The sequence below is a fragment of the Microcebus murinus genome, chromosome 5 (genome assembly GCF_040939455.1).
Source record: "Microcebus murinus isolate Inina chromosome 5, M.murinus_Inina_mat1.0, whole genome shotgun sequence".
Lineage (NCBI taxonomy): Eukaryota > Metazoa > Chordata > Mammalia > Primates > Cheirogaleidae > Microcebus > Microcebus murinus.
The window spans coordinates 94,235,678-94,262,484 of record NC_134108.1 but is presented as its reverse complement, the minus strand read 5'-3'; the positions used below and the strand labels follow the sequence as shown (position 1 = coordinate 94,262,484).

At 37.6% G+C, this 26,807-nt stretch overlaps 1 protein-coding gene across 1 annotated transcript in view; it reads right to left on the bottom strand.

Moving 5' to 3' along the window:
• Positions 1 to 486: 486 nt before the first annotated feature.
• Positions 487 to 26,807, bottom strand: part of PKHD1 (PKHD1 ciliary IPT domain containing fibrocystin/polyductin) — a 424,797-nt gene continuing 398,476 nt past the window's right edge. The window contains exons 64-67 of the mRNA XM_076003302.1: positions 20,889 to 20,996; positions 18,818 to 18,979; positions 15,726 to 15,848; positions 487 to 5,917 (exon numbers count right to left, since the gene is read on the bottom strand). Of these exons, the coding sequence (XP_075859417.1) occupies positions 5,421 to 5,917; positions 15,726 to 15,848; positions 18,818 to 18,979; positions 20,889 to 20,996 (890 nt within the window). The 3' untranslated portion in view covers positions 487 to 5,420. The remainder of the gene's footprint in view (positions 5,918 to 15,725; positions 15,849 to 18,817; positions 18,980 to 20,888; positions 20,997 to 26,807) is intronic.

The following is a 26,807-nucleotide window of genomic DNA, read 5'->3' as shown; positions in this document are numbered from 1 at the left end:
TGCTATCGGTATCGTGTTGGGTGCACATTTGACTTAGGGTGAACATCCACTTCCACAGTGTGTCTTCCATATGAGTGATGTGAAGGCATCTCTACTATACCTGAATTTTATTGCAGATGCTGAGGCCATAGCCACATACAATTTTTCCTTATAGGGCCTTCATCCAGATGGGGCCCTTGGTGGCATGCCCCATGGAACATTCCAGGGATGCTGTGGTAGGAAAGCATATTTGGCCATTCTCACCACTATCCACCAAAGCACCTTCTTCACCTCACCTGTAGACTTTCCTTAATTTTCCTTTTATTCCTTCTCAGTCTTTTGTTCCCAGTCCATTCATCTTCTACTCTCTACACTTTTTTCCTTCTCCTCTGTATCTATTCCAGTCCTCCTTCAAGGACTAAATGCATTTCCTATAAGCCTTTCCTACCCCTTGTTGAGATCTAAAGAAATTACCAAACTCTGGCCAATCATATCTTGGAGAAAACATTTTTAAATTTATTTTGATGGTAATATGCATTTATAAAAATATTGAAATACAAAGGATATAAAATTTGAAGTATAAATCAACTCATGTTCCCTATTACATTCCCCAGAGGTAACCACTGTTTGTAAATTTTCTTGGTTATCTCTTTATAATTATTCTATGTATAAACAAATGATAAGTAAAAGTATATTATACACACCATTTTTGGAATTTACATTATTACTGTTTTACTATAACAATATAACTTGAATAATTTTCTGCATCAGTCATTCTACTGAATGGATATACCATTAAATTGGGGAAACTTTAAAAGGAAAACAGATATAATCCAAACAAATCTTCTAATTTGCCTTGGGCTACAACAGAGTTATGACAACTGACCCTGTTTCTTCATCTATAAGATAGAAGAATGAGTGTTTTTCACATTTTTCAAAAGAAAATTGACTCTCTTTCGCCAGGCTGAAGCTACTAATTTTGAAATAAAAAATATAATGATAATGAATGAGATCATTCTGAGACTAAAATAAGAGATAATGTAGAAACAATCAATTCTTTGAATCCCAGTAAATTCTAGAAAGTCCTACAAGCACATTAAATGAATTTTTTCTGTCTCAGATTAGATTGACAAACAGAATTTACCCTTTCCTTGAATCGTTCCAAGCAAAGAAATCACGAATTATTTTTGGTAACTTATTTGAAGCCTAAAAAAACAAACACTAGAAGAATATTTTTAAACACCCAAATCTCTGTATTCTGACACTTAAGCCTCATTTAACTTTGTAAAAATGTTTTATCTCTTTTTAAAAATTGCATTCTAGAAAAGCACTTTGTCTCTCAAATATATTTGTAATTGTTCACAATGCTATGGTGTAGGTTGAAATCAACTGCTGTATGCTCGTGTTTAATTCCTTCTGCTTATAGCTTTCAAAATTGACATTGAATACATTACAAATTCTGGAAGCAAAATATGGAATAAATGCATGAATTTGAAATGACAGAGTTAATTAAAATTCTTTACTGTTATTGACATGCACAATTTTATAGAAGCTTAGTTGAATAATATTTGCATGTGATTTACATTTAATTTTCCCATACTCAGTATTCATTTTTTTTTTTCAGTATTCATTTTTGCATATAGTTTGCATGTATTTCAATGTATAGTAATTTCATACAGCTGGAGTTAGACTGCTAGATGGAAGGGAGTTCTTCAACTAAATAAATCTTGAAAGCAGTGGGCCCTGAGAGCTCAAGGCTGCTTGGTTCTTGGCTGCCTATTAGCAATAACATGGGCAAGTTTGCTGCAGGACACACCTTGATCAAACTGGCTCAGTCCCCTGCTCTAGGAGAAACATGAAGTTCTATCAAAGCCTGGTACCTTCCCTGAACACGATCCCAAAAGCACAGGGAGACAGTCGGCCAAAACCACATACTTCTCTTTCAATTTTGACATCCATAAATGTTAATACACATTTTTGTTTATGTTTGTTTGATGAATAAAAATTATATATATTTATCATGTATAATTTGATGTTTTTAAATAGGTAGACATTGTAGAAGGGCTCAATTGAGCTAATTAACATATGTCCCAACTCACATACCATTTTTTTCTAGTGAGAAATTCAAATCTATTCTCACACATTTTGAACACTCTGGAGCAGACGTCCTCAAACCACGGCCCATGGGCCACGGCCTGCCGAGGGCATTTATCCAACCCCCGCCAGGTGTTTTTACCGCCTGCTGCCTGTCCTGCTTAGCAGCCGACTGGTCCCGGGTCCACAGTGCGCATGTGTGGAATGTGCACTACACTCTCCAACGGCCCTCCAATGGTCTGAGTGACAGTGAACTGGCCCCCTGTTTAAAAAGTTTGAGGACCCCTGCTCTAGAGCTTTAGTTTGTGCAATCTATTGGCAGAGAGGAGTGCATTATGTATAGAGAATCAGAAATGAGAGCCAAGAAGAGATTCTTTGAAATAACACAGGAATTAGACATATTTCAGTATTTATTGAGATAAAGGGTATACCTTGTTACTACTGGGAAGTATGTACTGAATAGTCTGAAAAAGTTTAGGGTTGGCCTATAGTAGTGCTCTAATTGGCTGATTTCTAGACATGAATGAACCAAGAGCTGTTCTCTTTGCCTTCAGCGTTTGCCCAATTCTCCCATTTTTTGATGAGGAAAACGAGAACTAGCTTAACTATGGGTTGGGACATTCTGGCTAGGCTCTGAAACTCCATGTCATGTGTCAGAGCCCTGCAAGTTACTCTAGATATTTCTGGCTGCTATTTAGGCTCAGAGAGCCAATTTTGGCCTCAGGGATCCCAGGTTTTTCTGGGGTGGAATTAACAGATTAATTATATTATAATTGTTCCTAAACAGAGGTATAGAATAAAACTTGCCTCCCAGAAAGGCGAATCTTGTGGAACGTGGATGATCGATAAAGAGATAGTAAAGACTGGGAGAAGAGTAAAGAAGGTGTAAAAAAAACAGAACAGAGCTGACTAGGAAGGGGAAGATAGAATGAGGAATCATGGTTGACTTTAGAATTTTGGTCTGAGTGCAGTGATGTCATTTATTGAGTTAGAAAAAGCATGAGGAGGAGCAGGTTTTAGGGCTGTGTTAACCTCATAGTGCCTGTGGGATAACCTATTGGAAATCCTCACTAGGCAGCTAATTCAGGGTATAGAGCTCAGGACAGACACCTGGGCTGAAATTCAAAGTGGTGAAAGAAATCATTCAAGTGAAAGGGAGAAGGTGCAGATAAACCCTCAGCTCTGAGCCAGTAGTTCAAGGCCTATGACTGCTACCATTTTACAGTCTTTAAAAGCCTTAACTTCTGAAATGTTTTTGTCCAAAAATATTACAGCTTTTTGAGGATCCAATGGATTCACTGAAGTAGAGATTGCAAAGGCAAATGATTTCGTACACCAAGAAGCTACAAAAATAAGATAAAGAACTGGTTATAACAGGAACTAATTAAACTAGGGAAGGCATGTTCTGCCTAAGTCATTCAAGTTATTTTTTGTTTTGTTATGTCTTTAAACACTGTTGGTGCCCAAGCAAAATACATCCACAAAGAAGAGTTACCTGGCAGGCAGCCAGCTTGTACCTCCAGAGCCCTTCAAAGCCCTCCCTGTACATAAATAGATATCCTGGACTGAAATTTCTTAAAGAGCACTGACCTTAATGTCTACTTCTATCTCCCTCAGAATCCAACACAGTGACACAAAGAATGTTGCCTACCTCCTTTCTGTGGCAGTCATAAAATTTGAGATGTTCACAAGACACCTAAAGCATGGACAAAGAAGCTGAGAATGTTCCAGACCACTCATAGTAGGGTGAGACATACTTTCTTGAAGGCTTTCTGCTAGTTCCTCCTATGGGCCTAATTCCAGGGTATCGTTATTTAAAATTCAGTGACAGAAGATGGTGTTTCTGTCTTCTGTTCCAACTCAACCACAGGACAGCCCCTTAACCTTTTAGGAACCTTTATGTTTCAGAAAAATATGAGAGCAATCTTTTTGAAAACTCTTCTCATTTCTGCTGTCTTTGCTTTTGCAATCTCTTGGACTATAAGCTCTTCTGGATCCAGAGTCAAAGTCACAATCAAGCTGCTTAAGGCATCCTTCAATTTGAACAGATACGAGCCCTGTACAAATATATAAATTGGGTGAAACTGCCTTTACCACATTTATCAACATCAGTGTATCCTTTGTTCTGATCTCCATTGGAATCACAGCCTAGAGAGGCTGCTCATGACATAATCGCTCCTCCCCTTGGTTAGACAACTTTATGCATTATCTTCTCCAGAAAGAAGTTCTTTACTAAAGAAGTTAGTTAGCCACTTGGTTATCTCCAGTCTTTCAACATGATTCTCTTCTAGATGAAAATTTGACCCAGCTCCTAACAGAGAGAACCACTGAAAGATATAACTGTTGTCCATAGAAAATTTATTTCCCCAAATCTAGTATTTTTACATATTTGACCTTAACTAAACTCTCAGCAAAACCCATGAGAATATCAATTTTCACCTGTAAATACTCATAAGGTGCAAAATTGATATGTTCACACTACTGTGGGCTCCCAATAATGACTGAATTTAAACTGTGAAATAAAATCCACTTGCAAAAACCAGGAAATTGCCTTGTGTTTAGAAGGTAAGCTTTGACTAGTCAGGCAGCAGCATGTTCTCCTGTCCTCCAAATGTTCTACAGGATAAATAAATGCTTTTCTGTAATGCAGAAGAATTAACTAGAGCTGACCAGACCTTTTCATGATTGCTTCCATAAAAGAAGCCCAAAGTTGGCTGGACCTGGTGGCTCACACCTCTAATCCTAGCACTTTGAGAGGCCAAGGTAGAAGGATTGTTTGAGGCCAGAAGTTTGAGACAAGCCTGAGCAACATAGCAAAACTCTGTCTTTACAAAAAATTTTGTAAAAAATTAGCGTGGTGGTTTGCACCTATAGTCCTAGCTACTTGGGAGGCTGAGTTGGGAGATTCACTTGAGTCCAAGAGTTTGAGGTTGCAGTGAGCAATGATATGCTACTGCATTCCAGCCTGGATGACAGACAGAGACCCTGTCTAAACAAAACAAAACAAAACAAAACAAAACATCCCATTGTGGGCGATCATCCCAGAGGACACTTAATAATAACTCCTACTGATATAAGTCAGTATTACATCATTATTAAGTTGGCAAACTCAAGAATATAAACTGGCTTAAGCTAAAAACAAGTGGAAAATTCACAAGTGTTTGATAACCTACTATTTGCCTGGCATTAGACTAGGATCAGTGATAGATATGAAAGACATATGAAACACTCTTAGTCTACAAGCATTTGTATGACTATCTTCCACTTTAAAGCTAAAAAGGGGATTCAGAATCCACATTGTCCCTGCATAGTTGTCCCTGCAGGTCAGGTCTCACCCCCCCTACTCATTATCCAGAAATAGTTTGAACATTCTGCCTTTCAGTCCAAAGGTCCACTCCAGCCCCTGAACCCAGCTGCTCCTGCATAGTTTCTGGGTGTACTGAATGAAGGCAGAATGCCTCAGTGTCCCCACCGGTGGCTTTCTTCTCTTGGGAGAGCCCCAAGCTGCCACTTTCCTTGCTCAGGCGACTCTGCCCCGGCAACTTCTGCCTGTCTTGTCTGAGGTCCGGGCACAGCAGCAGCAGCTGACCATGGCCTGCCAGCTGGTATCTGAGCAACTGCTCGTGGGTGTCCTTCCGGTTCCCAGTCTCCTGCAGGTGCGTCTGCTGAGCAGGAGAGCCTGGAGCGCAGGTGTGCCCAGGGGACGTGGTGCCAGTACTACTGGGAGCGGGCACAGCAGCCTCTTCTGGGACGGCGTGGCGGCTGACCTTCCTTCTGCACACTCCGTTATGCGACTGGTGACGGAGCTGGCTCAGCTTGCACGGCATGACCTCCATCCTCACACCTGTGAAGAAAAGAAGCAGGGGAAGAATATGGATTTCATTCTCAATCAGTTGATCACACATTTTGCATATTTAGCATTCTTGACAAGATACTGTCAAATAATTAAAGATTGAATAACATCAGCTTATAGATTTCCAAATATCTTTGGGTATGTATTTTTCCCTTAAAAAGCACTTAAAAAAAGTATCCTATGTTCAATTTGTAATTAATACTAAATATCTAATAAAAGTTTGATAGTACTGCTTTCTAGAAAAGCACTTTTATAATATTGATAAGTCAACAAGGATTTTTCATTATAAACACAAGACTAAAACATGAAAACCAGACCACCTTCAGGCCTCACTAGTGGGCCAGTTCACACCTATATTAAGAAATGTGAACTCTAAAAAGCATTCTTATTTAATACTTTGGCTTTCATGCCAGTGCACAATGTAAATATCTTTGATTTTAAAAAAAACATGAATATAATATGTAGAGATAATATAAATGTATGAACAAACATCCACATATGAGTTGTGCATGTAGAAAGACAAAAAGAGCACTCAACTTGCAAAATTAGGGTTCAAGTTCTTTTCTCCTGCTGGCTGGCTTTGCAAATTTTGTCCTGTCAGCCTCTTTCTGGGCTTCAGTTGTATAATTTCATTTTATTCTCAGGTGACACTTAACAATTTACTAAAATGTATTTCCTGTTAGCAATCTTGTTTTAATTGTTTTCGTTTCTTGGCATTTCATTTGTATTTTATTTTTTCTATTAAAATTAAAAATAAATTCAGAAGCATAGAACACTGGTGATGCAATGATCTAGGTACCACACAGTATAGTGTAGGTGAAGACAGCCATGCGGAGGTAAGAAGCATGTTCCGTTGGATCCATGCATGAGAGTGTATCACGCGTACAGAGGTCATCTTTCATGTGCCCTACAGCAAAAGAATAGGTTGAAACCTGTTCTCAACCCCTGGGGGCATAGGTGGAAATATTGTCATCTATATTTACCGTCTCTGCTCTTCTTACATCTCACCACCAAATTCATTAACTTCCCTTCTATATACAATGTAGATGCTAATTTATTAACCTGCGTATTATGCTTTTCCCCAGGTTTATTGAAATCTGTCTTGGTTTGTGTTCAGAGACAGTAATCATGTGGATCTCAAACCACAAGAGGTAGTATTGGGTTAAAAAATACCAATTTCCTACTTCAATTTAATCTAACAATGGGTGGAAAATGAGGTGAGGATGAGAGAAGGTAATAACCTAAATATATGTAAAATGCTTTTGATATGGAGAAGTAAAATGAGATAGAGTAATCATGTTGTTCATACTGTTTCCATGATGCGTCGATTAATATTATGATAAACCCGTGTTATTCTTCTCTCTCCTTTTCCAGTCGTTTTGCTCAGCATGTATCTGCCGCAGCCACCTACCTGAGGGATGATTCTCTGGCTTAGGGCTGTGAGAACTTTCAGGTTACTTAGCTGTCTTATGGGAGCTGCAACTCCTTCCAGAAGTGTTTCTTGACAGCTCAAACTACATTGATTTATGCCTCAATACTTGTTGACTGGAGTTTTTCTTTTGACCTGTGCAGCTGCTTCTATTATTGGTCACCTTTCCTTGTGTGACAGTCTCATCTTCCTCCTAGGACTTCGAGTTCCTTCAGGGAAGGAATTTTTTTGTGCCATCAACCATTTGTCCCCTCATTATGCCCAGTCCTATGCCAAGCACTGAGCTTGGTATCATCTCCATAATTACTGCTCCCACCAGGAGGAAAAGACATAGTTTATCACGATCAGCAAATAACCAAAGAACAAGAACAATAAATTCTCAGGTAGAAGCAAACTTTAAAAAGGTAAAAAGGCTTTGAATTTTAATCCCTCGGTAAAACCAATAGCACTTCATGTAAGAGGAATCAAACACGGCGAGTCACCTATTTTTCAATCCACTGAAGATATTGTTATCCTGTTTTTGAGAGACCTTCACTGGAAATCTTTTCCCCCTTGTTCTTCGAGTCTGCATCTATTCATAAAAGACTAACACAAGCGTAGCTTTCCTTTGCAGACCCAAAAACATTTAAAAAATCTCCCATGAATTATTTACATGGCAGCTCCAATCAGCAACGTACCTGACAGACTCCCCAGCTGAAATGAAAGTTCACTGTGTAAAGGTGCCCAGGGAGGCTGGCCGCCTCCCACTGTGAGGTTATAGACAGAACTAAGTCAGCACACATTATATGTCAGCGCCGACATCAGAAGGAATCAAATCCTTTGATCTCGGACCTCCACAGGAAGCTTAGATCTCAGACAAATTAGATAAAAAATGAATTTATAGCAGATATGTGTCCTAAGGCATTCAGCTGAATGTTTGGGTTTTAGGGAAGGAAGGATAGTGTGTTTCAAAACATACGAATTGGCATGCCTCCTCTCCACCCCCGCCTTGGTGATGAGTCCCCATTAAAATGGAAAGATGGGATTATAAATCATCCCTCCTTTGCCTGTTAGAGTCCCACTGGTAGATCTGATCAAGTGTTAGAAAAAAATGAGATAAAATATGGGGAATATATGTACCTTCTCTACAGAGAGGGGAACTCATTGGTTTGGGGGCCCTCTAGCTCCATGCACAGTTAATATATTTCCGAGCTATCTTTAACCTCTTTTGACTTCCAAAACTTTCTCGAGCAACACATACATGCCGTGCCAGTGATTTTAAAAAATTTTTGTGGCTTCTTTTGCAATGAGAACATTAACAATGAATTTCCCCTCTCCTCCTACCTTCCCCTATCCTGTTCATATTTTCCATGTGCAGCAGCCAGCAGTTGGGTTACCTGGATTCAGTACAGAGGCCTTATACAACTGCCTGGACCTTTGAGCCTAAACAAGGTACGAAGTAGAGAGATGTACAACTGATCAGCCAACAGAAAGAATGTGTGCCACCTTGCTTCCTCATTTGTCAATAGGGCAATAGTCTTGCACATATATTGGAGAAGGTATATGCAATAATTAACAAACACTATTGCCTAGGCCCTGTCTAGATTATTTTGTTCCTTTAAGTAAAAAAATTATTATTTATTTTTAATAAGTAATACATGACAAATTAAGAGGTATAAAAATCAGAAAATTATAAAATGAAGGAAAAATGTCTTTAGTCTCACACTATAAGATAGGCAATATCCATTTTATTGTTTCTGTGATACTCTAGCAATGAATGTGCTTTAGTAAACCTGATTTAACTCATTAATCCATCTGGAATTTACCTTGATGTATGTTTCAAAATGTAAATGTAGATTGGCAAATGTTCTAAATAGTCAAGTATACTAGCCCCATTTATAGACTGTTTTCCTTTGTTTTTCCTTCTATTTCTTCTTTTATCAATGTATTATACTGCTACATCTAATATCTATATCTATACCTATATATATAATATCTACATTCAGCTGTGACTATTTCCACTAATGTGCCTATATAGTCTTGTAACAGAATGACATTGTCTTAAGAATAGCAACATAAATATTTCTCTGGTAGAGCTATGCATTTCCACTAGCATAAAATCTATTTCTCTTAGAAAATGGGCTTTCTGTCATCACTCTGTATTTTCTGATGAACTGTAGAATCATCTTTTGCTACTCAAGACTGTAAAAAGTGATTGGAATTGCATTAAATCCATTCATTTGGGAATAACTGAAGTCTTTGCAATGTTAGTCAATATAATTAAAACCATTTTGTAATTCCCTATGTATTCAAGTTTTCTTTTTAGACTGTTTAATGAAATATAGCTTATTTTTAAAATACATCTGACACGTCTCTTGTTAAGACTTTCCAAGACAGCATATTCTTTGGTTACTATTGTATATTTTACCATTAACTTATATGATATTATTTAGATGGACATTATATTTGAGGAAGTTATTCAAGTTATTCAAAAATTACAGCAGTTAATGGTTGAATCTTTTAAGTTATCCTTAAAAATATTATATCATCTGCAAAACATCTCCAACATTGTCCTCTTAATTTTGTTTTATATCTGGCTGTGTTTCTTAGGATTTCAAAATATATGTTATACAATTATGATAAGCATAAATATGTGTTTTTGTCCTCATTCAAATAAGAATTCCTCTAATATTCCATTGTTAACTGTAATATTGGTTCTTGTTTGAAAATAGCATCAGAACACTTCATGTTATTTAGTAGGCATGCCCTTATCCCTAATTATTTTTAAAGTTTTTTCATAGAACAAATACGATATGCTTTTCATATAGTATTTTTCATGTATTTTCACAGTATTATTCATGTTTTTAAAGTAGGAGATGGTCATATGTTGTTTCTTATATATTATGGACATGCTATTTGTTAAACATTTCCAAGCTATTTCCTATGGTTTTACTTTACCGGGAACTTGAGATAATTTCTGGTCCTCGACTGTTTTGCTCTTCCCTGCTTCCAGACAACTTAAGGCCATCCTCCTTTCCCCTCTTCCTGTAATTCTTATAGATTTGTACTTATAAAAAGTAAATTGATAGTCCTTTCATTTTATATTCACAAATCACACCATTTGTAGTCAATAGGTCTCCAAAGCGGTAGAAGTAAGTTGATGTTCATAGTCACACGTGCGTAATAGGCCAAATAGCCTGACTTTTTTATGTTTCATTTTTTAACTCCCAATATTGGGTGCATAGATTCCACACAAAACACAATGTGAACAATGGCCAAAGATCAGTGCACAACTGGAGAAGGCAGCACTGAGGTTTGCAGTAGTGGCTGTCTGCAAAGACAAAAGCGGTGGCACAGAGACTGGAAGAAGAAGCTAAAGCAGCCAACAGAAAGCATCTCCTAGAATCAAGAAGTCACATTTTGCCCATCATTAGGACACAAAAGATGTGCGCTCATCATCCTGCTATTAATTTTGTAAACCTGGACAAACTTTCTATATCTTTTTTAGAAGAAGTAGGGGATCTATTTTTTTCAGCAGTTGCAAGAACTCCTGGAATCCAGAGATCTCTGGAAAGAGGGAATGAAAAGAAAAGGGACTTATTTCATCCTTGTCTTCATCATTCACTCAATAATCATTACCGGGGCTCTAATATCCTACATCCTCACGGTAAAAATGCTTCTGGGCTTGTAAAAAACACAGAATTTACACCAAAGATCTGAATAAGATGAGCAAAAATAATTATATTACGTATAAAATGTGTTCAGCGAACAAGAGGAGAGTGTTATAAAAGTTGAGAGAAGGGAGCTACTCCTTCCAGATCATTTGAAAAAGAGAATAGGTATTTGATCTGGATCAGAATGAATGGGGGACTGTGGATATGTGGATATACTAGAGAAGGACATCTGGTTATGGGGACGCCTATATTTTATATGGGAAATACTCTCCCACAGGGAAAAGAGATATGAAGTGGAGGAGTAGACACTGTAAGGAATGTATTAAATGAGACATAATTGAAGACACCGTTGACACCATTTGTAGTCAATAGGTCCCCAAAGTGGTAGAGATAAGTTGATGTTCATAGTCACACATTCGTAATAGGCCAAATAGCCAGACTTTTTACGTTTCATTTTTTAACTCCCAACATTGGGTGCATAGATTCCACACAAAACACCATGTGAACAGTGGCCAAAGATCAGTGCACACGACTTGGAGAAGACAGCACTGAGGTCTGCAGCAGTGGCTGTCTGCAAAGACAAACGCGGTGGCAATATCTGTGAAAATCGAGTGTAGAGAGGGAGAGAGAAAAAGTTGACATTGAAGAGGTAGAATGGATCATTTGCCAAGCAAGAGGACAGGGTGGTAAAGAGAGAACTAAGAGTTAGAGAGAACTCTGAGGTACATAGACTGGAAGATTTGGAGGCTATTAACCAGTTTAGGGGAGCAAAAAAACAGTTGAAAAAGAGTTCTTCAAAATTGAACTTTGACACAGCAAACAGGACTCCTTTCCTGGCATTTCTATGAACCTGAGTTTGTGCAAACTGGACAACCAAGCCCTTAGCAAATGGAACTTGAAACAGCATGCTATGATTTAGGAGTTAGAGGACCTAAACATGTCACTTAGGACAATGATATTCTTTCTCTCCTTTAGCATTCTCTCCCATACTTAAATTCTTAAATGCACATTGTTTGTTGTGAGTGATTTACACTTAATTGCTTTTTGCCTGGAATTGTTCTCTAATTTTCCAACCATATTGAAAATCCATGAAGGACAGAGGACCAGATATCAGCTCTCTATAACTATACAAGGAGAGCCTTATGATGTCCTAAATAAACATCAGGATACCAGTAAGTACTTATTTAATATTTATTGGGAGATAAAATCTAATTGCATTCATTAAGTCATTCCAGCAGGCTCTCACTTAAATGTTTCAAAGATGAGTAATAGCTTCTGCCAGGGTTTCTCGTCCTTGGCATTACTGACACTTTGAGCCAGCTAATCTTTGCTGTGGGGGAGGCCCTGTGTATTGTCAGATGTTTACAGCATCTGTGGTCTCTACTCACGAGATGACAGGACTACTCCCTCTCTCCCAAGCTGTGGCAACACAAAAGTCTTCTGGAGGTAGTGAGGTCAACTGTCCCAGATTATCTGGGACTGGGGAAATTCTTGGGATGCGACACTTTCACTTTTAAAATTGAGACAGTTCTAGGAAAACCAGGATGAGTTAGTCACCCAACCTGGGAGGCAACATCGCCCTGGTTGAGAATCACTGTCCTGTGGGAACAGGAAGTCATCTATTCAATGAATCCCAAAGACCATAAGTGCTAATATGGAGGCATACTTTCTATGTTCTTTGAACCCAATGAGGAACGTACTCATTTTGATTGAGGAGGGAGGGACTGCGGAAAGCTTTTTTTTAAAAAAAGTTTTTAGTGGACACATAATAATTGCACGTATTTATGAAACACAAAGTAATATTTTGATACGTGTATACAATGTGTAATGATCAAACCCAGGTAATGAACACATTTATCCCCTCGAACATTTATCACTTCTTTGTGTTGTGAACATTCTTAAGAAAAATGCACCTTAAGTGAGTGCTTAATGCTTGACCAGGATTTTTTTAAAAATTTTAATTTTTATTGTTTTAGGGATACGTGTAGTTTTGTTACATGGATATATTTCGTGGGGGGTGAAGTCTGGGCTTTTACTTTACCCATCACTTGAATAGTATACACAGTACCCAATAATAGGTAACTTTTCATCCCTCATCTTCCAACAATCCTCACCCTTTGGGAGTGTCTAATGTATAAAAGAAAGAAAAATGTCCTTTGAGCAGGTTTTAGCAGGTGAACGCCAAAAATCCAACTAGAGGAAACTGTGCAAGTAAATGAGCAGGAAGATATTGGACAAGTCCCAGGGTGAGTGAGTGAGTGTGGTGAGGGTAAGCAAAGGCAATAACCCCAAATAAGAATGAAAACCCAGAATAAGGTTAGAAAGATTGGATAGAGGCAAGTCTTAGAGGGCTGCAAGTCTTAAATGACAATTAAAAAACCCCAACGATAATACAATATGCAAGGAATTTTTTCTGCACTCTTTACTGACATTAACTCACTTAATCTGTATAACAGCCGTAAGCCTGGGCAGTATTATTATGGTCGTTTAACCAATGAGGAAACTAAAAGGCACTGAGAGGTTAGGTATCTTGCTGGAGGCCACCAAATCAGTCAATAGGGGAGTTAGATTTAAAACCAGTCTGACTCCTGAGTTTCCTGCTGTCACATCCTCCTGCCTCTCCAGCTGACAACAGGAATTCATTTAATCTTATGAATAGCAGAGTGACATGAGCAGACATGGATTTTAAAAGATGGCTTAGATGGCTCTATATGTCAAAAACTCTGGCAACAGGAAAATAGAAGCGATATATGCTCTATTCCCTTCTTCCCCCAACACAACTCTCTAAACCCCTTACCGCATGCATGCAATTTTTGGTAAAAGGTGGTGAATTTGCTATTTAAATCTGGTACTAATGCTCAGTTCCATCAGATCAATGATCTTAAGTGCGATGGCAGTGCTTAGTGAAGGCCCTGGGCTGAGGAGAGAGACAAGCCAATCACTTTATCATCAAATGTTGAAAGTTTAGAAACACAGAGGAAAAGGGGAAACTAAAGTGCCATGGAAATAATGGAATAAGACCAAATTTATTTAAAGCTAGCGATAATTAGGTGTTTCATAGCTGGTAATAATTTCAAAAAAAAAATTCAGAAGATGTCTCATTATTTGCCTTCGAAACAATACTCTTAAGATTTGGAAAAAGCTTGGAAGATAAGGAAACAAATCCGCTATAATTCCCAGGGGAGAATTTGGATAACACGTCTTTTTATTTTTAACTTGGGTATCCTAATAAAACGGCCTCTTTGATGCTCCTATCTCTTCAATCTAAACTCTTCCATGGGAGCTCTGTCCCTTGTCTCATTCCTGATAATTTATTAATAAGCCACTACATAAAAAATGTTCCTTAATAAAACACCCAGGCATCGTGGACTGCTTAATGTAGTTAATTTAAGTGGGGCAACTGAGATTCATGCAGATGGCCATATTAGATTAGGGAAGACATTAGCATCACTCTTGCCCTTCACTGAAGAATGCAGCTCAATACGAAACGCTAAGTGCAGACGGCAGTTGTCAAACACCTGCCCTGAGTTTACATGAAATAATATGGACAAGAGTCTTCTAGAAACCAAAATTAAAATGGCCTTAGATGGAATCTAGAAAGAATTCCCATACCCTTCCCTGTCTCCATTCTTTCCACCAAGACCATCACCCCATCTTTTGGTGCAGTTTCAGGAGCTGGAGTATGGCTGGCTAATGTGTTGGGAAAATTTTTTTTAAATCTTTATTTCCTTTATGGGGAAAAAAAATACAAACATGCAAACAAACTGATACATGTGTACATGCACACATGTACACACACACACACACACATGAACACACACACATGCAAGAGCTCATTCAACTATTTAGAGGCAGAATGACATTGACTGCTATTTTTTGGTTAAACATGCACTCGGAACCAGTAGGATTGGTATTCCTTTTCAAACAGAAAATATGATAATTGGTTCTTACTTAGAAAAAGTAGAAATAGTCTTCTCTTCAGAGCATATGTTTTAAAATGTTGCAGACCCATGGAAATCATGTGAATATTTTTCATGTATCATATCCATACTTGGCAAAGCCATCTTGTTTTCTGTCTAGTCTTCCTACTTTTGGCAGTAGTCTTAGTAGGATGAGGGCAAAGCATTGGTCCCAGGCAAATGCTTATCTTTTCTCTGCTTGGCTCTAATTCTAATGGCAATTTAACAATATAACAAGTAAAATCATCTGGCATAATCTACCATGTAGACAAATAATACGTTTTGCTAAAAGTACAACTAAACAACAAAGCAGAGCTTAGCAAAGCTGACTCATTTTTTGAGGGTTCTCTACTCAATCTAATTTGCATAGTTGGTATTTGGCAACTACACTCTCTTCTTTCCCAATTTGATAAATGTTGCCAAATTGGCAGCTTTGCAATAGCTAAGGGAAAGATTATATGCCTGTATTCTGGTTTCCTCTTTTTCTCTATGTAACGAACTCAAATGTTAAACCAATAATCTTCTACTAAGAAAAAACATATAAACGTCAATTCAAATAATTGGTTAATAGCTGAGTGAATCAGCTGGACCCATGTATTTCCGTGCTGGGGTATAATTTCCTTGAGAAGAAATAACAAAGACTAAAGAAGGAGCTATAAACGAAATTGCTTTGGAAACTGACAGCCAGGGGGAGAGGGAGGCTCCTTTCACCCACAGTGGGTCTCTCCTGTGGGAGTCACCCCCGCATCCCAGCTTACCTTCCCCCACCACAGTCTCCTCTTTTTCGGTCCCTGCTTGAGATCCTCGGCATTTGGATGAGGTATGGATACGATCCTTTTGACCATTAGTCTGGGATTCAGAAATCTCTTCAGGTTTTGTCTCTGTATGCATGGGAACAAAAGAGCTTTCTGTTTTCATTTGTAAGTTACATTTTCATTTGTAAGTGGGCCCTAAGTGGTAAGGTGTTTCCCCCCATAACTGTGACATACATGTGGTAGAATGCACATACTATATTCAGAGTTTAAGAAATCATGACATAAAATCCCATGTGCCTTTCACCAACTTGACTGTACTGTCCAATGCAGTAGCAGCCACATGTGGCTGTTGAATACTTGAAATGTGACTAGTCCCAATTGTGATGTACTGTACACACCCAATTTTGAAAAAAATGGAAAATATCTAATGTTTTTATATCCATTACATATTAAAATAGTATTTTTTATATACTGGGTTAAATAGCTACTAGAATATTATATATACCTTGCATTTGTGGCTCATGTTGCACAGAGCTGATTAATAAGTAACAGAATGTTACTATTAATAGTACTTTTTAAACCTTATATTTTGAATAAATAATTATTTATTCACAGGAAGCTGCCAGGAAATGGCACCTTTACCCAGCCTCTTCCATTGTTAATAACCTACAGTATGGTATCAAAACATGGAAATAGAAATTGGTACAATTCATAAAATTCAAGCAGATGTGTAATACTGATTGAAAACTTTGTATCTTCAGCCTACCCCTAGCTGCAGAGATACTTCATCTTCTATTAATTTATTTAATAAATGCATTAATCACAAATATTTTTTTCATTCTTCATGCCAGGCACAGTTCTAGGCACTGGGAAGATGATGGTGAGTAAGGGAGATCTGGTCCTTGCCCCCATACAGCTTTTATTCTTGTTTGAATGGTAGAGGATAAACAAATAAATTTATACTATAATGTGAAGTAATGCCATGCCATGGTATGGAAAGAAGATAGTTATAGGGGAAGAAGTAGATATTTTTGCACAGATGTGATCAGGGAGCATATACTCTAAGATAAAATCACTTTAAAACAAAACAAAACAAAACCAAAGACCAATAACAGGAGGTGGGGGGAAAGGCCAGTTTCACTTAAGAATGTTTTTGATGGTGCAGTAAAAAGAATTTTATTAAAAATGTAAATAATAATTTTCTCAAGTAAAAGCAATTTTGCAATTGAGTTTTGAGCTGAACTACCTGCTTTTTTCAAGGAACAACATTTTTACTTGAAAGAACTTGGAACAGTGATTGAGAAATAAACTGTGGTTACTCATACTTCATTATTTGGCAAATTTTCTTTTTTAAAATCAATGAAGTGGGTTTTTTAAAAAAAGAAACAAATTACAGTATTTGCTGCCACTGATGAAATTCAAGCTTTCATGGGAAACTTCGAATTTTGGAAAACTTGTGTCAACTACCATGAGCTTCACAGATTTCTGATTCTTAAAGATTCTTGTTGATATTAACTAATTCTACTTTTTGAATTGTAGAATGAAATATGTCGACATTTAAAAACATCTGAGCAACTCAGTGAAACAATATTTTTCAAATGGCCAAATACAGGGAAATGTGTCCACTGATATTGAAAGTTTGAAAGAACCAAAAGGAGACACTGAGGTAACAGATAAGTTAGTAACTGCAGGAAGAAGCCACCTTTAGAGCTGGGGGAACGAAAGAAAAGAGATGGGGTCAGCAGAGCTTAGGGAGAGGTTCCTGCATGGCTAGCAGATTTCAGACAGAAAATGGAGGGTGAAAATTAAATCACATACTTCACAGGGTCATATAAGATTTAAAAATTATGAAAAATCTGCTTATAAACCAGAAGAAACTACACATACACACTCATACCACCCCACACACAGTGTAGAAAGAACTTCAGATTAAAAACAAACACAAGAGTGCAGTTCAACAAATCGCAGGCAATGCAAGGCAGAGCCAGGTTGAGATCCCACTTTTCTTGAGCAACACACAGAGTTTCCTTCTAGTTTGCCCAGCTCAGTGCACCAGGACAGGGAGAGAGACGGGGATAGCACCCTAAAGCCTGGTTCAAATACAGAGCGTGTATCTAGTCGAGCATCCCTTCTTCCCAAGTATCTCTCAGAAATCCAAGCACGGTGAATGTACCAGTTAGTAGTGGCACCATGCTACGCCCTCTTTCTTTCTTTTACTTTTTCTCTTTGCCTCTCCTCGTTTTGCTTCTTTTTAAATTCAGCTTTTAATGTAATTCTTTTAAATTACAACTTTGGTCTTGGTGACACAAGTGTTTCTTCTGCTCATTGGATGGTCTAGCCTGGCGCGTGGGGACATGGTGGAGGAAGGAATTTTCCAATGCCTGATCTATGCCTTCCTCTCCTGCACTTGCAGAACAGAGTAGAAAGATAGAAGCCTCATTTATAAAACCTCCTTCCCTCAGTGACTCCATGTCTCCAGCCAGAACAATAATAGTAGTAATAATAATAATAATATTCCACTTCTGGGATATGTTTAAGAACATAATTTCTATGCTTCTAGAGATAAACACACAAAGCACTCTCTTCCCTCTTTGGAAGGAGAATAGGATATTTCCCCCTGATTCTTCAACTCGCTTTTTGGAGGGTCACCTGGCAGGGGAGCATAGTGTCTCAGAGAGTGGGATTTAGAGCCAAACTGCCTGGCTTGTTTGTGGTTGTGTGGCCTTGGGCAGGTGACTTACCCTTTTTGTGCCTCATTCCCTACCTCCATAATATAGACATACTATTTAGTATCCACCTCATTAGGTTGTTGTGAGTATTAAATAAATTAATTTATCTAAAGTACTCAGAACCTGGTCCATAGTGAGTATTTAATAAATATGAATTTTCTCTTATTGTTGCTGTTTTTTTACTTAAGATCAAGTAATCCTTGTCTCTACTATGTTAATTGAACAATTTGGCTTCATGTAGTTTTACATGTTGTAGACGCTTATAAAAATTTGGTTTTGGGGAAAGAAAAAGAATCATTAATGTATTATATGTGAGGACTATCTTTTTTCAAAAAATTTTCATTCCAAAAACCAAACATCATGTACTTCTGTGGCTTTTGCTTTTCTTAAACCAACAGCACACCAGACAGCTCAGAGCCAGCCATGAGACCGCAGAGCACAGGGAAGCAGCCAGGATGATGGTCGACTTCTCCTTTCTAGTCACGGGCAAGACAGCAAACGGCCTGGATCGAGCTGTAATGTTGACTCCTGTTTTAAAAAAAAAAAGTTTTAATAATATATCAATAAGGGGCTAATATCATAAAAATATTGTGAAATAGGTATGATTACCTGGCACATAGTAGGTGTTCAAGATTTATTTATTGAATTCAATGATTAAATAAATGAATCAATAAGAAATCCAAGATTTATATTTCTGAAGAACTACAAGTTCCCAACAGCAACACGTAATAGTAGTTCTTTCCAATTCTGTTCATTATTGATGGAGATTTCTTCCAATTCTCCCCTTCAGTTCTCACCAGTGCACAATTTCAGCTTCATTCACTCTTATGTTCCACTAATTCAAACAAAAATGTTCTTGGCTCCAGAATGTGTGAAACTACTTGCTCTGACGCTTGCATCTACTCAAGATATGCCATGTAACACGTCAAAACTGGGGCACAAGGACTTCTACTATAACACCAAAAGACTTCCTTAATTTCTAAGGGAATTTTGTGGGTGGAGCCACATTGGCAATGGATGATGGGCCAAAGTGGGGTCCCCTTGTTGACAGGGCACATCTAAGAATTCCTCTGGAGCCCCTCTCTTTTATAGATGAAAAATTTTGGTTTTCACTGCTTATTGTTTATGAAATAAGGCATAAAATAAATCTAAAAAAGAAACTTAACCTATCAGCATTAAAAAACCCACACACAGGCCGGGCGCGGTGGCTCACGCCTGTAATCCTAGCTCTCTGGGAGGCCGAGGCGGGCGGATTGCTCGAGGTCCGGAGTTTGAAACCAGCCTGAGCAAGAGCGAGACCCCATCTCTACCATAAATAGAAAGAAACTAATTGGCCAACTAATATATATAGAAAAAAGTAGCCGGGCATGGTGGCGCATGCCTGTAGTCCCAGCTACTCGGGAGGCTGAGGCAGAAGGATTGCTTGAGCCCAGGAGTTTGAGGTTGCTGTGAGCTAGGCTGACGCCACGGCACTCACTCTAGCCTGGGCAACAAAGCGAGACTCTGTCTCAAAAAAAAAAAAAAAAAAAAAAAAAACCCACACACAAATGCTTATAGTAGCTCTGTTCATAGTTATAAAACCCAAGAGCAACCCAAATGTCCTTCAACAAAAGAATGGATAAACAAACTACAAATATAAATAAAATAAATAAATACATAATGATAAATAAATTATCTATTTATTAACCAAAAATAAATAAATAAAGGACAAAAGAAAAAGAACAAACTACTGATAACCTGTAACAACTGAGATCAGAGGCATTATGGGGAGTGGGAAAAGCCCATCTCTAAAGGGTGTGGGTGACAGTGAGTTAAAAGACTTGTTGACAAGTGCTCATTACATATTTTCATGAGAGTCACATTTAATACTTCAGAGGGAGATATTTAAAAAATGGTTTGTCAAGAAGAACTGGGTCACATGAGCAATTTTCCCACACCTTGTACTTTTAAAGCATGAGATTATTAATGGGTATTTGTCACCATTTCAGGGGAGGAGAGGATGAGGAGCACAGTACCCAAAGATAAGGTTTCATAATATTCATAATTCCTAATAATATCCAAAGATAAGGTTTCATAATATTCATAATTTCCTGTGATTCTCTTTCTTATAAATTAAAATTTTCCTATTAACACCCAACCAAATGTCATAGAAATAGGAGGAAAAAAAGAAAAAAAAAAGAAACAAGTCATACACTCAAAGTGAACTGAAACATCTAGAGGAAAATGTACATTTGGGTTCTTGTTCACTGGGAGTCTCCTAAGCCTTAATTCCTACATGTGCTCTTTCTTCTCACACCTTAATGATACAGCCAAGAGAATGCTTTCTCTAAACTATAATGACTTCTTAGTCATAATAGGAGTTATTCCCATTATAAGGGAGAAGGGGTTATTTTTTTTTTCCAAAACAGAGAATAAAAGCACACTATGCTGAAATTACCTGGAGGGAAAGTGACAGCAAAAACAAAGTGCCAGTTGGACCCAGAGATCAAGATTGCCAAGTTGGAGAAGCTCACGTAACCATCTTGAGTTTCTGCCATGGTGCACCCTGCAAACAAACACAAAACAAAATGTAGATGTCGGTTGTCTATTCAACAACAATGTCTTCAAGTCTTCTCTGAAGATAAGCAATTGGACAATAATGCACAATTTCTAAAAAAAATATTAAAGAGATTACCTTATCTGTCAGTTCTTTCTTAGACAAGTCTTGAAACCAAATAAGTGAAGATAGAGCAAAAGCTAACATGTATTAAAACTCACTATGCCAGACACCATGCTTTAAATACATCACTGCACATAACATATACAATAACCCTGTTATTGCTATTATCTATATGCTAGAGATTAAGAAATAGGTTCATGAAAGTTTAAATTACTTTGTGCTGGAGGTACAGCCCAAATCTGCCTGATTTCAGTGTTTATATTCTTAACCACTACTATATTGACTATTTTATTATTAAATGTATATCAAGAAAAAAATTCTATTAACTTTCTATGTGGTCAGTTTCCAGAGTCCACCTCTCTTGTGTTCAAGAAATCTATAGTTTATAAGGTAGCAGAGTTAGGACAGGAGATTAGGACAACAATCATTTATCAAATAATGACTGAGAAAGCTACTCTGATTTAGCAACTTGGATCTCCTGGACCTTGATTTCCCTGAATAAAAATGCAAAAAGAAAGCTTACCTCTTCTAACAGTAGCCCACCCATTTATAAGGTGAAAGAACACAATTTAGGATCCCATTCACGCTACCATTAATTGTCTTTTTGATTCTATCATCTCTAAATTGTTTTGCTAATCAACAGCTGCTACACTTCACTCTAGAAATGTCACTATGATTGGTATGGTAGACAAAGAGTTAGGACAGTGGTCTTAAAGTTTATAAATTAATTTGGGATTTCTAAGGCTGAAAGGTATTATAAAGATATGCTTAGTGTTACATTTTTCAATTCAATTGCTCAATCTTTTTGTGAAAACATTGTCTTTCCTCATCAATTTTGCAGAGCTAACTAAAATTTCCTTCTTAAGAAACATCTTTTCTTTCATCTCTTCAGAGTCCTAAAATAAATAAAATGCCCAGAAAAATGAAAATAAATAAGCCAAGACTCAAATAAATGATAGGCGTCCAAGATAAATGCAGTTTATACTCTTTAAAACCTATATGCATCAAAATTATGGTCAATAAACTCTTGCAAACAATGAACGGCAGAGTACAGATGTTCAACATGAAATCGTTTGCTGCAGTTTTTCCTTTGACAAACGTCCTTATTGTTCCCATCTTTGGAAGAATACAAAGCAGCATTTAATCGCAATGTGTCCGTAGAGCACAGTGAGTCTGCCTCGTAGAACAGCCGCCAAATTGCCTAATGGAAAGTGCTTTAGCTCCAAATGGGTTTGCTTTTGCGTTAAATACCAGCTTGCCTTAGAGATCTCTACAAAGAGTCCCATATATATCTATGATATTCTCAGATTTGAAGCATATGTGCCCTAAAGCTGAGGCAATTGCTTCCAAGTACAGTATATTACTCCAGGGATCATCATATCTTTGGAATAGCTATCATGAAATATACAAATGCAATTGACAGGCTCCCTGATCAAACTGGTATAAACAATGTACAGGCTAGAGGGAAAATGTGGGGTGTTGGGTTTCATTGAGATTGGAATTGATTACACAACTATCAGGAGAATGGGTTTCTGCAGGGTAGATGGTTTGTAAAGTATCCCCTTTGCAACTCACATCATTCCCACAACCAGTCCACTCACCCCTAGCTCTACATACTAGCAACCTGTTACATCGTTAATGTTGAGATGTTATCTTTAAAAATATTTAGAACATAGTTTTGTACAACTATGATTTATAGCAGTGGTCCCCAACCTTTTTGGCACCAGGGACTGGTTTCACGAAAGACAATTTTTCCACAGATGCGGTAGTGGGGTTGGGGGAGGGAGCAGGCAGAGCTCACCTCCTGCTGTGTATGCACCCCCCCTTTCCTAGGTTTCTAAGTTTCCGAAAATACAATTTTTCCACAGACAGGGAGATAGAGGGGTGGCAGAGCTCTGTGGCTTGGGAGCTGGGGACCACAAATTTATAATGTAAAAGGATCTGGAGGACTTTTAAATATTTACCCTTGTATAATTCTACATTTTATGGTAATGGAATGCAACTTTTCTCCCACTGAGAAGGATCTATTAAGAAAGAATATGAAGTTAAATTGCAGAATAAAAGATTTAGACTAGATATATAGATATGGGTTTTGTTGTTGTTATCTATTTTTCTCCAGGAAATACTTAGAGGAAGTTAGATAATCTATCCCAAATGCTTTTGGTGCCATTCTATCTGAAGTGAAGAAGAAGTATTTCATGATGGCTCCAAAAAAAACCCTTTAATCATATGAAATAGGGTCTTTGAGTGATGTGGGCATTCTAAAACCAGAACACTACATGTGACTTCTTCCCTACTTCATAACACACACATAAAACATGTGTATAGAAGACACCTTCATCCCATTCTTCATACTTTCCCATTGGATCTCCTCAAAAGGACAATGACGATGATACTGATCCAAGTGGCCCAGGTGGCTTGAGCGTAGCTTGGTATCAGTAGGATAAAACAGCATTTTAACACCTCGTTCATTTTACATGGCCACAATAAGAGTCTAAGCTGGTCAGTAATGACATCCTTGGGATAACTGAAAGAAACATAGTGAAAAGTGGAGGTGGGATAAGGGCCAGAAGTAGGTCAAAGGAAAATATGGAATATGAGTAAGGCATGGCTAGGAGAAGGCATGGAGCGTCGCCGTAAGGCATAGAGTTGGGTAATGCATGAAGTATGAGTAAGATATGGATTACAGGTGAGGTATGGCATAGGAGAAGGCATGAAGCATAGGTAAGGCATGGGATATGGGTAAGGCATGAAGTATGTGTAAGGTATGGTATGAGAGAAGGCAGGGAATATGGGTAAAGACATAGAGCAGGTGGGTAAGGCATGGAGTACAGGTAAGGCATGAAACATGAGTAAGATATGGATTACAGGTAAGGTATGGCACAGGAGAAGGCAGGGAGCATGGGTAAGGTACAGGGTATGGGTGAGTTGTGGAGTAGGGGTAAGGTACACAGTGTAGGCAATGTTGGAGCCTGGACAGACCATGGGTAATATATGGAGTAGAAGATGGGTCAGTTGAGTTTCAGTAGTCAGGTGAGGGTATCTGTTGTAAATATTACTAGGACATGAAAAAAAAAGTGGAAAATTAATATTTTTGATTCTGCCATATTAAGGTCAGAAAGTGAGTTACTGTTATAGCCTAAAGCATTCCCTGTACCAAAATGCCAACGGCAGTTAAATGGCATTGAAGAAGGAACAGAATGTCAGCAACAACAGCAGCAGTTCAAAATGCAGTTTTGAAGGTTTAGTTTTCACATAGGTCAACCTTGCATACACGTGCTTAATTTCCTTACTTAATGATGTCCCTTGTTTCTGAAAAGTTGTATGAGAACCATTCTGGACTGTTCTCTTTCCTTGGGATTTTTAAATGTAAGCAGCTTAAAACTTAACTGCTTAGGTAAAGAAATGACCAATACCAAACAAATGAGTTAGCGATACAGGAGCTACTTTCACCAAAGTGAGCAACAGCTAGATGACACAAGTGAGAGTGTGGAAAGTCTGGAAATCCATGAGGAAATTCTCCCCAAATACACTGCATTACGTGGGCGTTTAAAATTGAATCGTACAAAAAGAAAGTGAAGACGGTGCTTGGGAGAGCAACAAGATTTTCACGTTTGGGAGAAGATCATTTTTGTGGACAAGCTAAAAACATTTAGATTCTTAATAAATAGATAAGGCAGGGAATTTACAGGCCAAAGTAGCAACCTGAAAAGAGTGGACAAATTTACAGCTCTGATAAGAAAACAAGAGGAAATAAGCTTTAAACAGTAAGGATTTTGAAGCTATGAAATGTTTAATTACAAGATGTCAATTGCCTCTTCAAGAGAGTTTTCAGAAGAGATTACTTCTGTTTTCTGGATTTGATGAGGTGAAGCTTTGTAGGAAAAAAATATATTAGCTAAATAACATTTTGATTTAAAAAAAATCCTGAGATCTGAGATTAATTCATTAAAAACAATGGCAAATGAGAATTCATGAACTTAAAAACTTTATCATTATAATTTTATATCATTTTTAGGAACAAATAAAGAATTAAAGAACAGTATCATTTGTAGTGGTAGGTGCTGGGTAACGGATGATAGGAACAGTTTTAGGCCAAAAATAAATGCAATTAGAAAAAGCAAGATTTAGCACTTCTATGATTTACTTATTACTATCCATTTCAGTATTTTATACATTTTACAGAAGCCATGCAAGTGAGCTTAGACTCATAGCCAGGCTAGCACAAGAAATAACTGTAAAGTCATGGCCTATTCTTGGAAATCAGTGATTTTTCAGATAGGTTGATGTCTGAGCTGATGGAGGAGTCATTTCCAAGTTTGAAAAAAAATTTCAGACAACACAAACCCAACAGAAATGCCCTAGCCAATTCATGAAGTGTCTAAGAAATCTAATAACCTGAATTTTTAAAGAGTTATCAATACATCCTCAAATTTGTATAAGGATGGAGATATTTGACCAATCGTAGAAAGATAAATACACACCACAGCATTTAAAAATCTCCAATGATTCAGTGGTACGGAACATCCTTTCAACGTGTTCCTGACAAATCTCAAAAGATACATCATTGCCATGATAGCAGTAACTCTGCATAAATAGCCAGTGCCTGAAACAATATTCCCTGGAAAAAGGGTTTGCAAAAGGTAACTAGATCCACTATTTCTCTCCCAATATCATATGCCAATATCATGGTAATAATAGATTATTGTACTTAAGACAAATAACTGTTATTCTCTCTTTTAATTTTTCCAATACTGTTATATATCTCTTTATATAGTATGCATATTTTGAAAATATTTATTATTATTTTCAAATCACAACTAAGCTAATATTTAGAAAATTGTTCTAATCTCATACCACAATACAATGTTTAGTGCAGAGATTTGCTTGAGTACTAGCTCTTGGTCAGAATTACTCAATAATTCTGAATTCAAACAGACAAGATAAACCCATTAGGGCTATTTTTTTAAATGAGACTCTGTAAGAGTTTTTGAGGAGTCCTGTCTGGGATAGAGGTTTCAAGTAAGTGGATAGATGATTCCTTTTCTGAGACTATTTTCCATGCTTTACCTTTAAAAAAAATCACTTTTAATCAGTTTGAATTCTTGAGATGCTTTTAAAAATGTTCTCATTGAAACTAGTGAGAGGGATTAAAGGAATTTAACAGATCCACTTTTTCAGACTGTGATCATCTCTAGCCCACTATCCAAATACGGGAGATAATTTTAGAATGTCCCACTGGACCGTCCTCTTCTTGATTATATCAGGTTGATATAAAATGAATTTCTCTTCACCGCAGGGAGATGCCCCAGAATTGAACTGTGATTGTGCATGATTGGTACACTCCCTCAGATGAGAAGGAAATACCCAATCCTACCCATAACCAGAGGAAGAATCCCAGGTGTGCCCACGATCGTGCAGAGAGGAAATTCCTCTGCATGAAGAGTTTGAGCTATCAGGCAAGACCTATGTGTTGGCAGATGGCCCCCATGACTGCATACAGTTAGGAGAAAGTTCCCGTAGGAACAATGATTAATAATTTATGGGGTGGGTCAGAGGCGGACAGAGAAAAGAAAGGAAGCCCTTTTGACTCTCTGGGACACAAACTATAAAAATTGCAAGCCAGAATCTCTGGTTTCTATTGCCTTAAACAAAACTCACTCATACAAAAAGATGTGTGTCTTAGTTTGGCCCAGT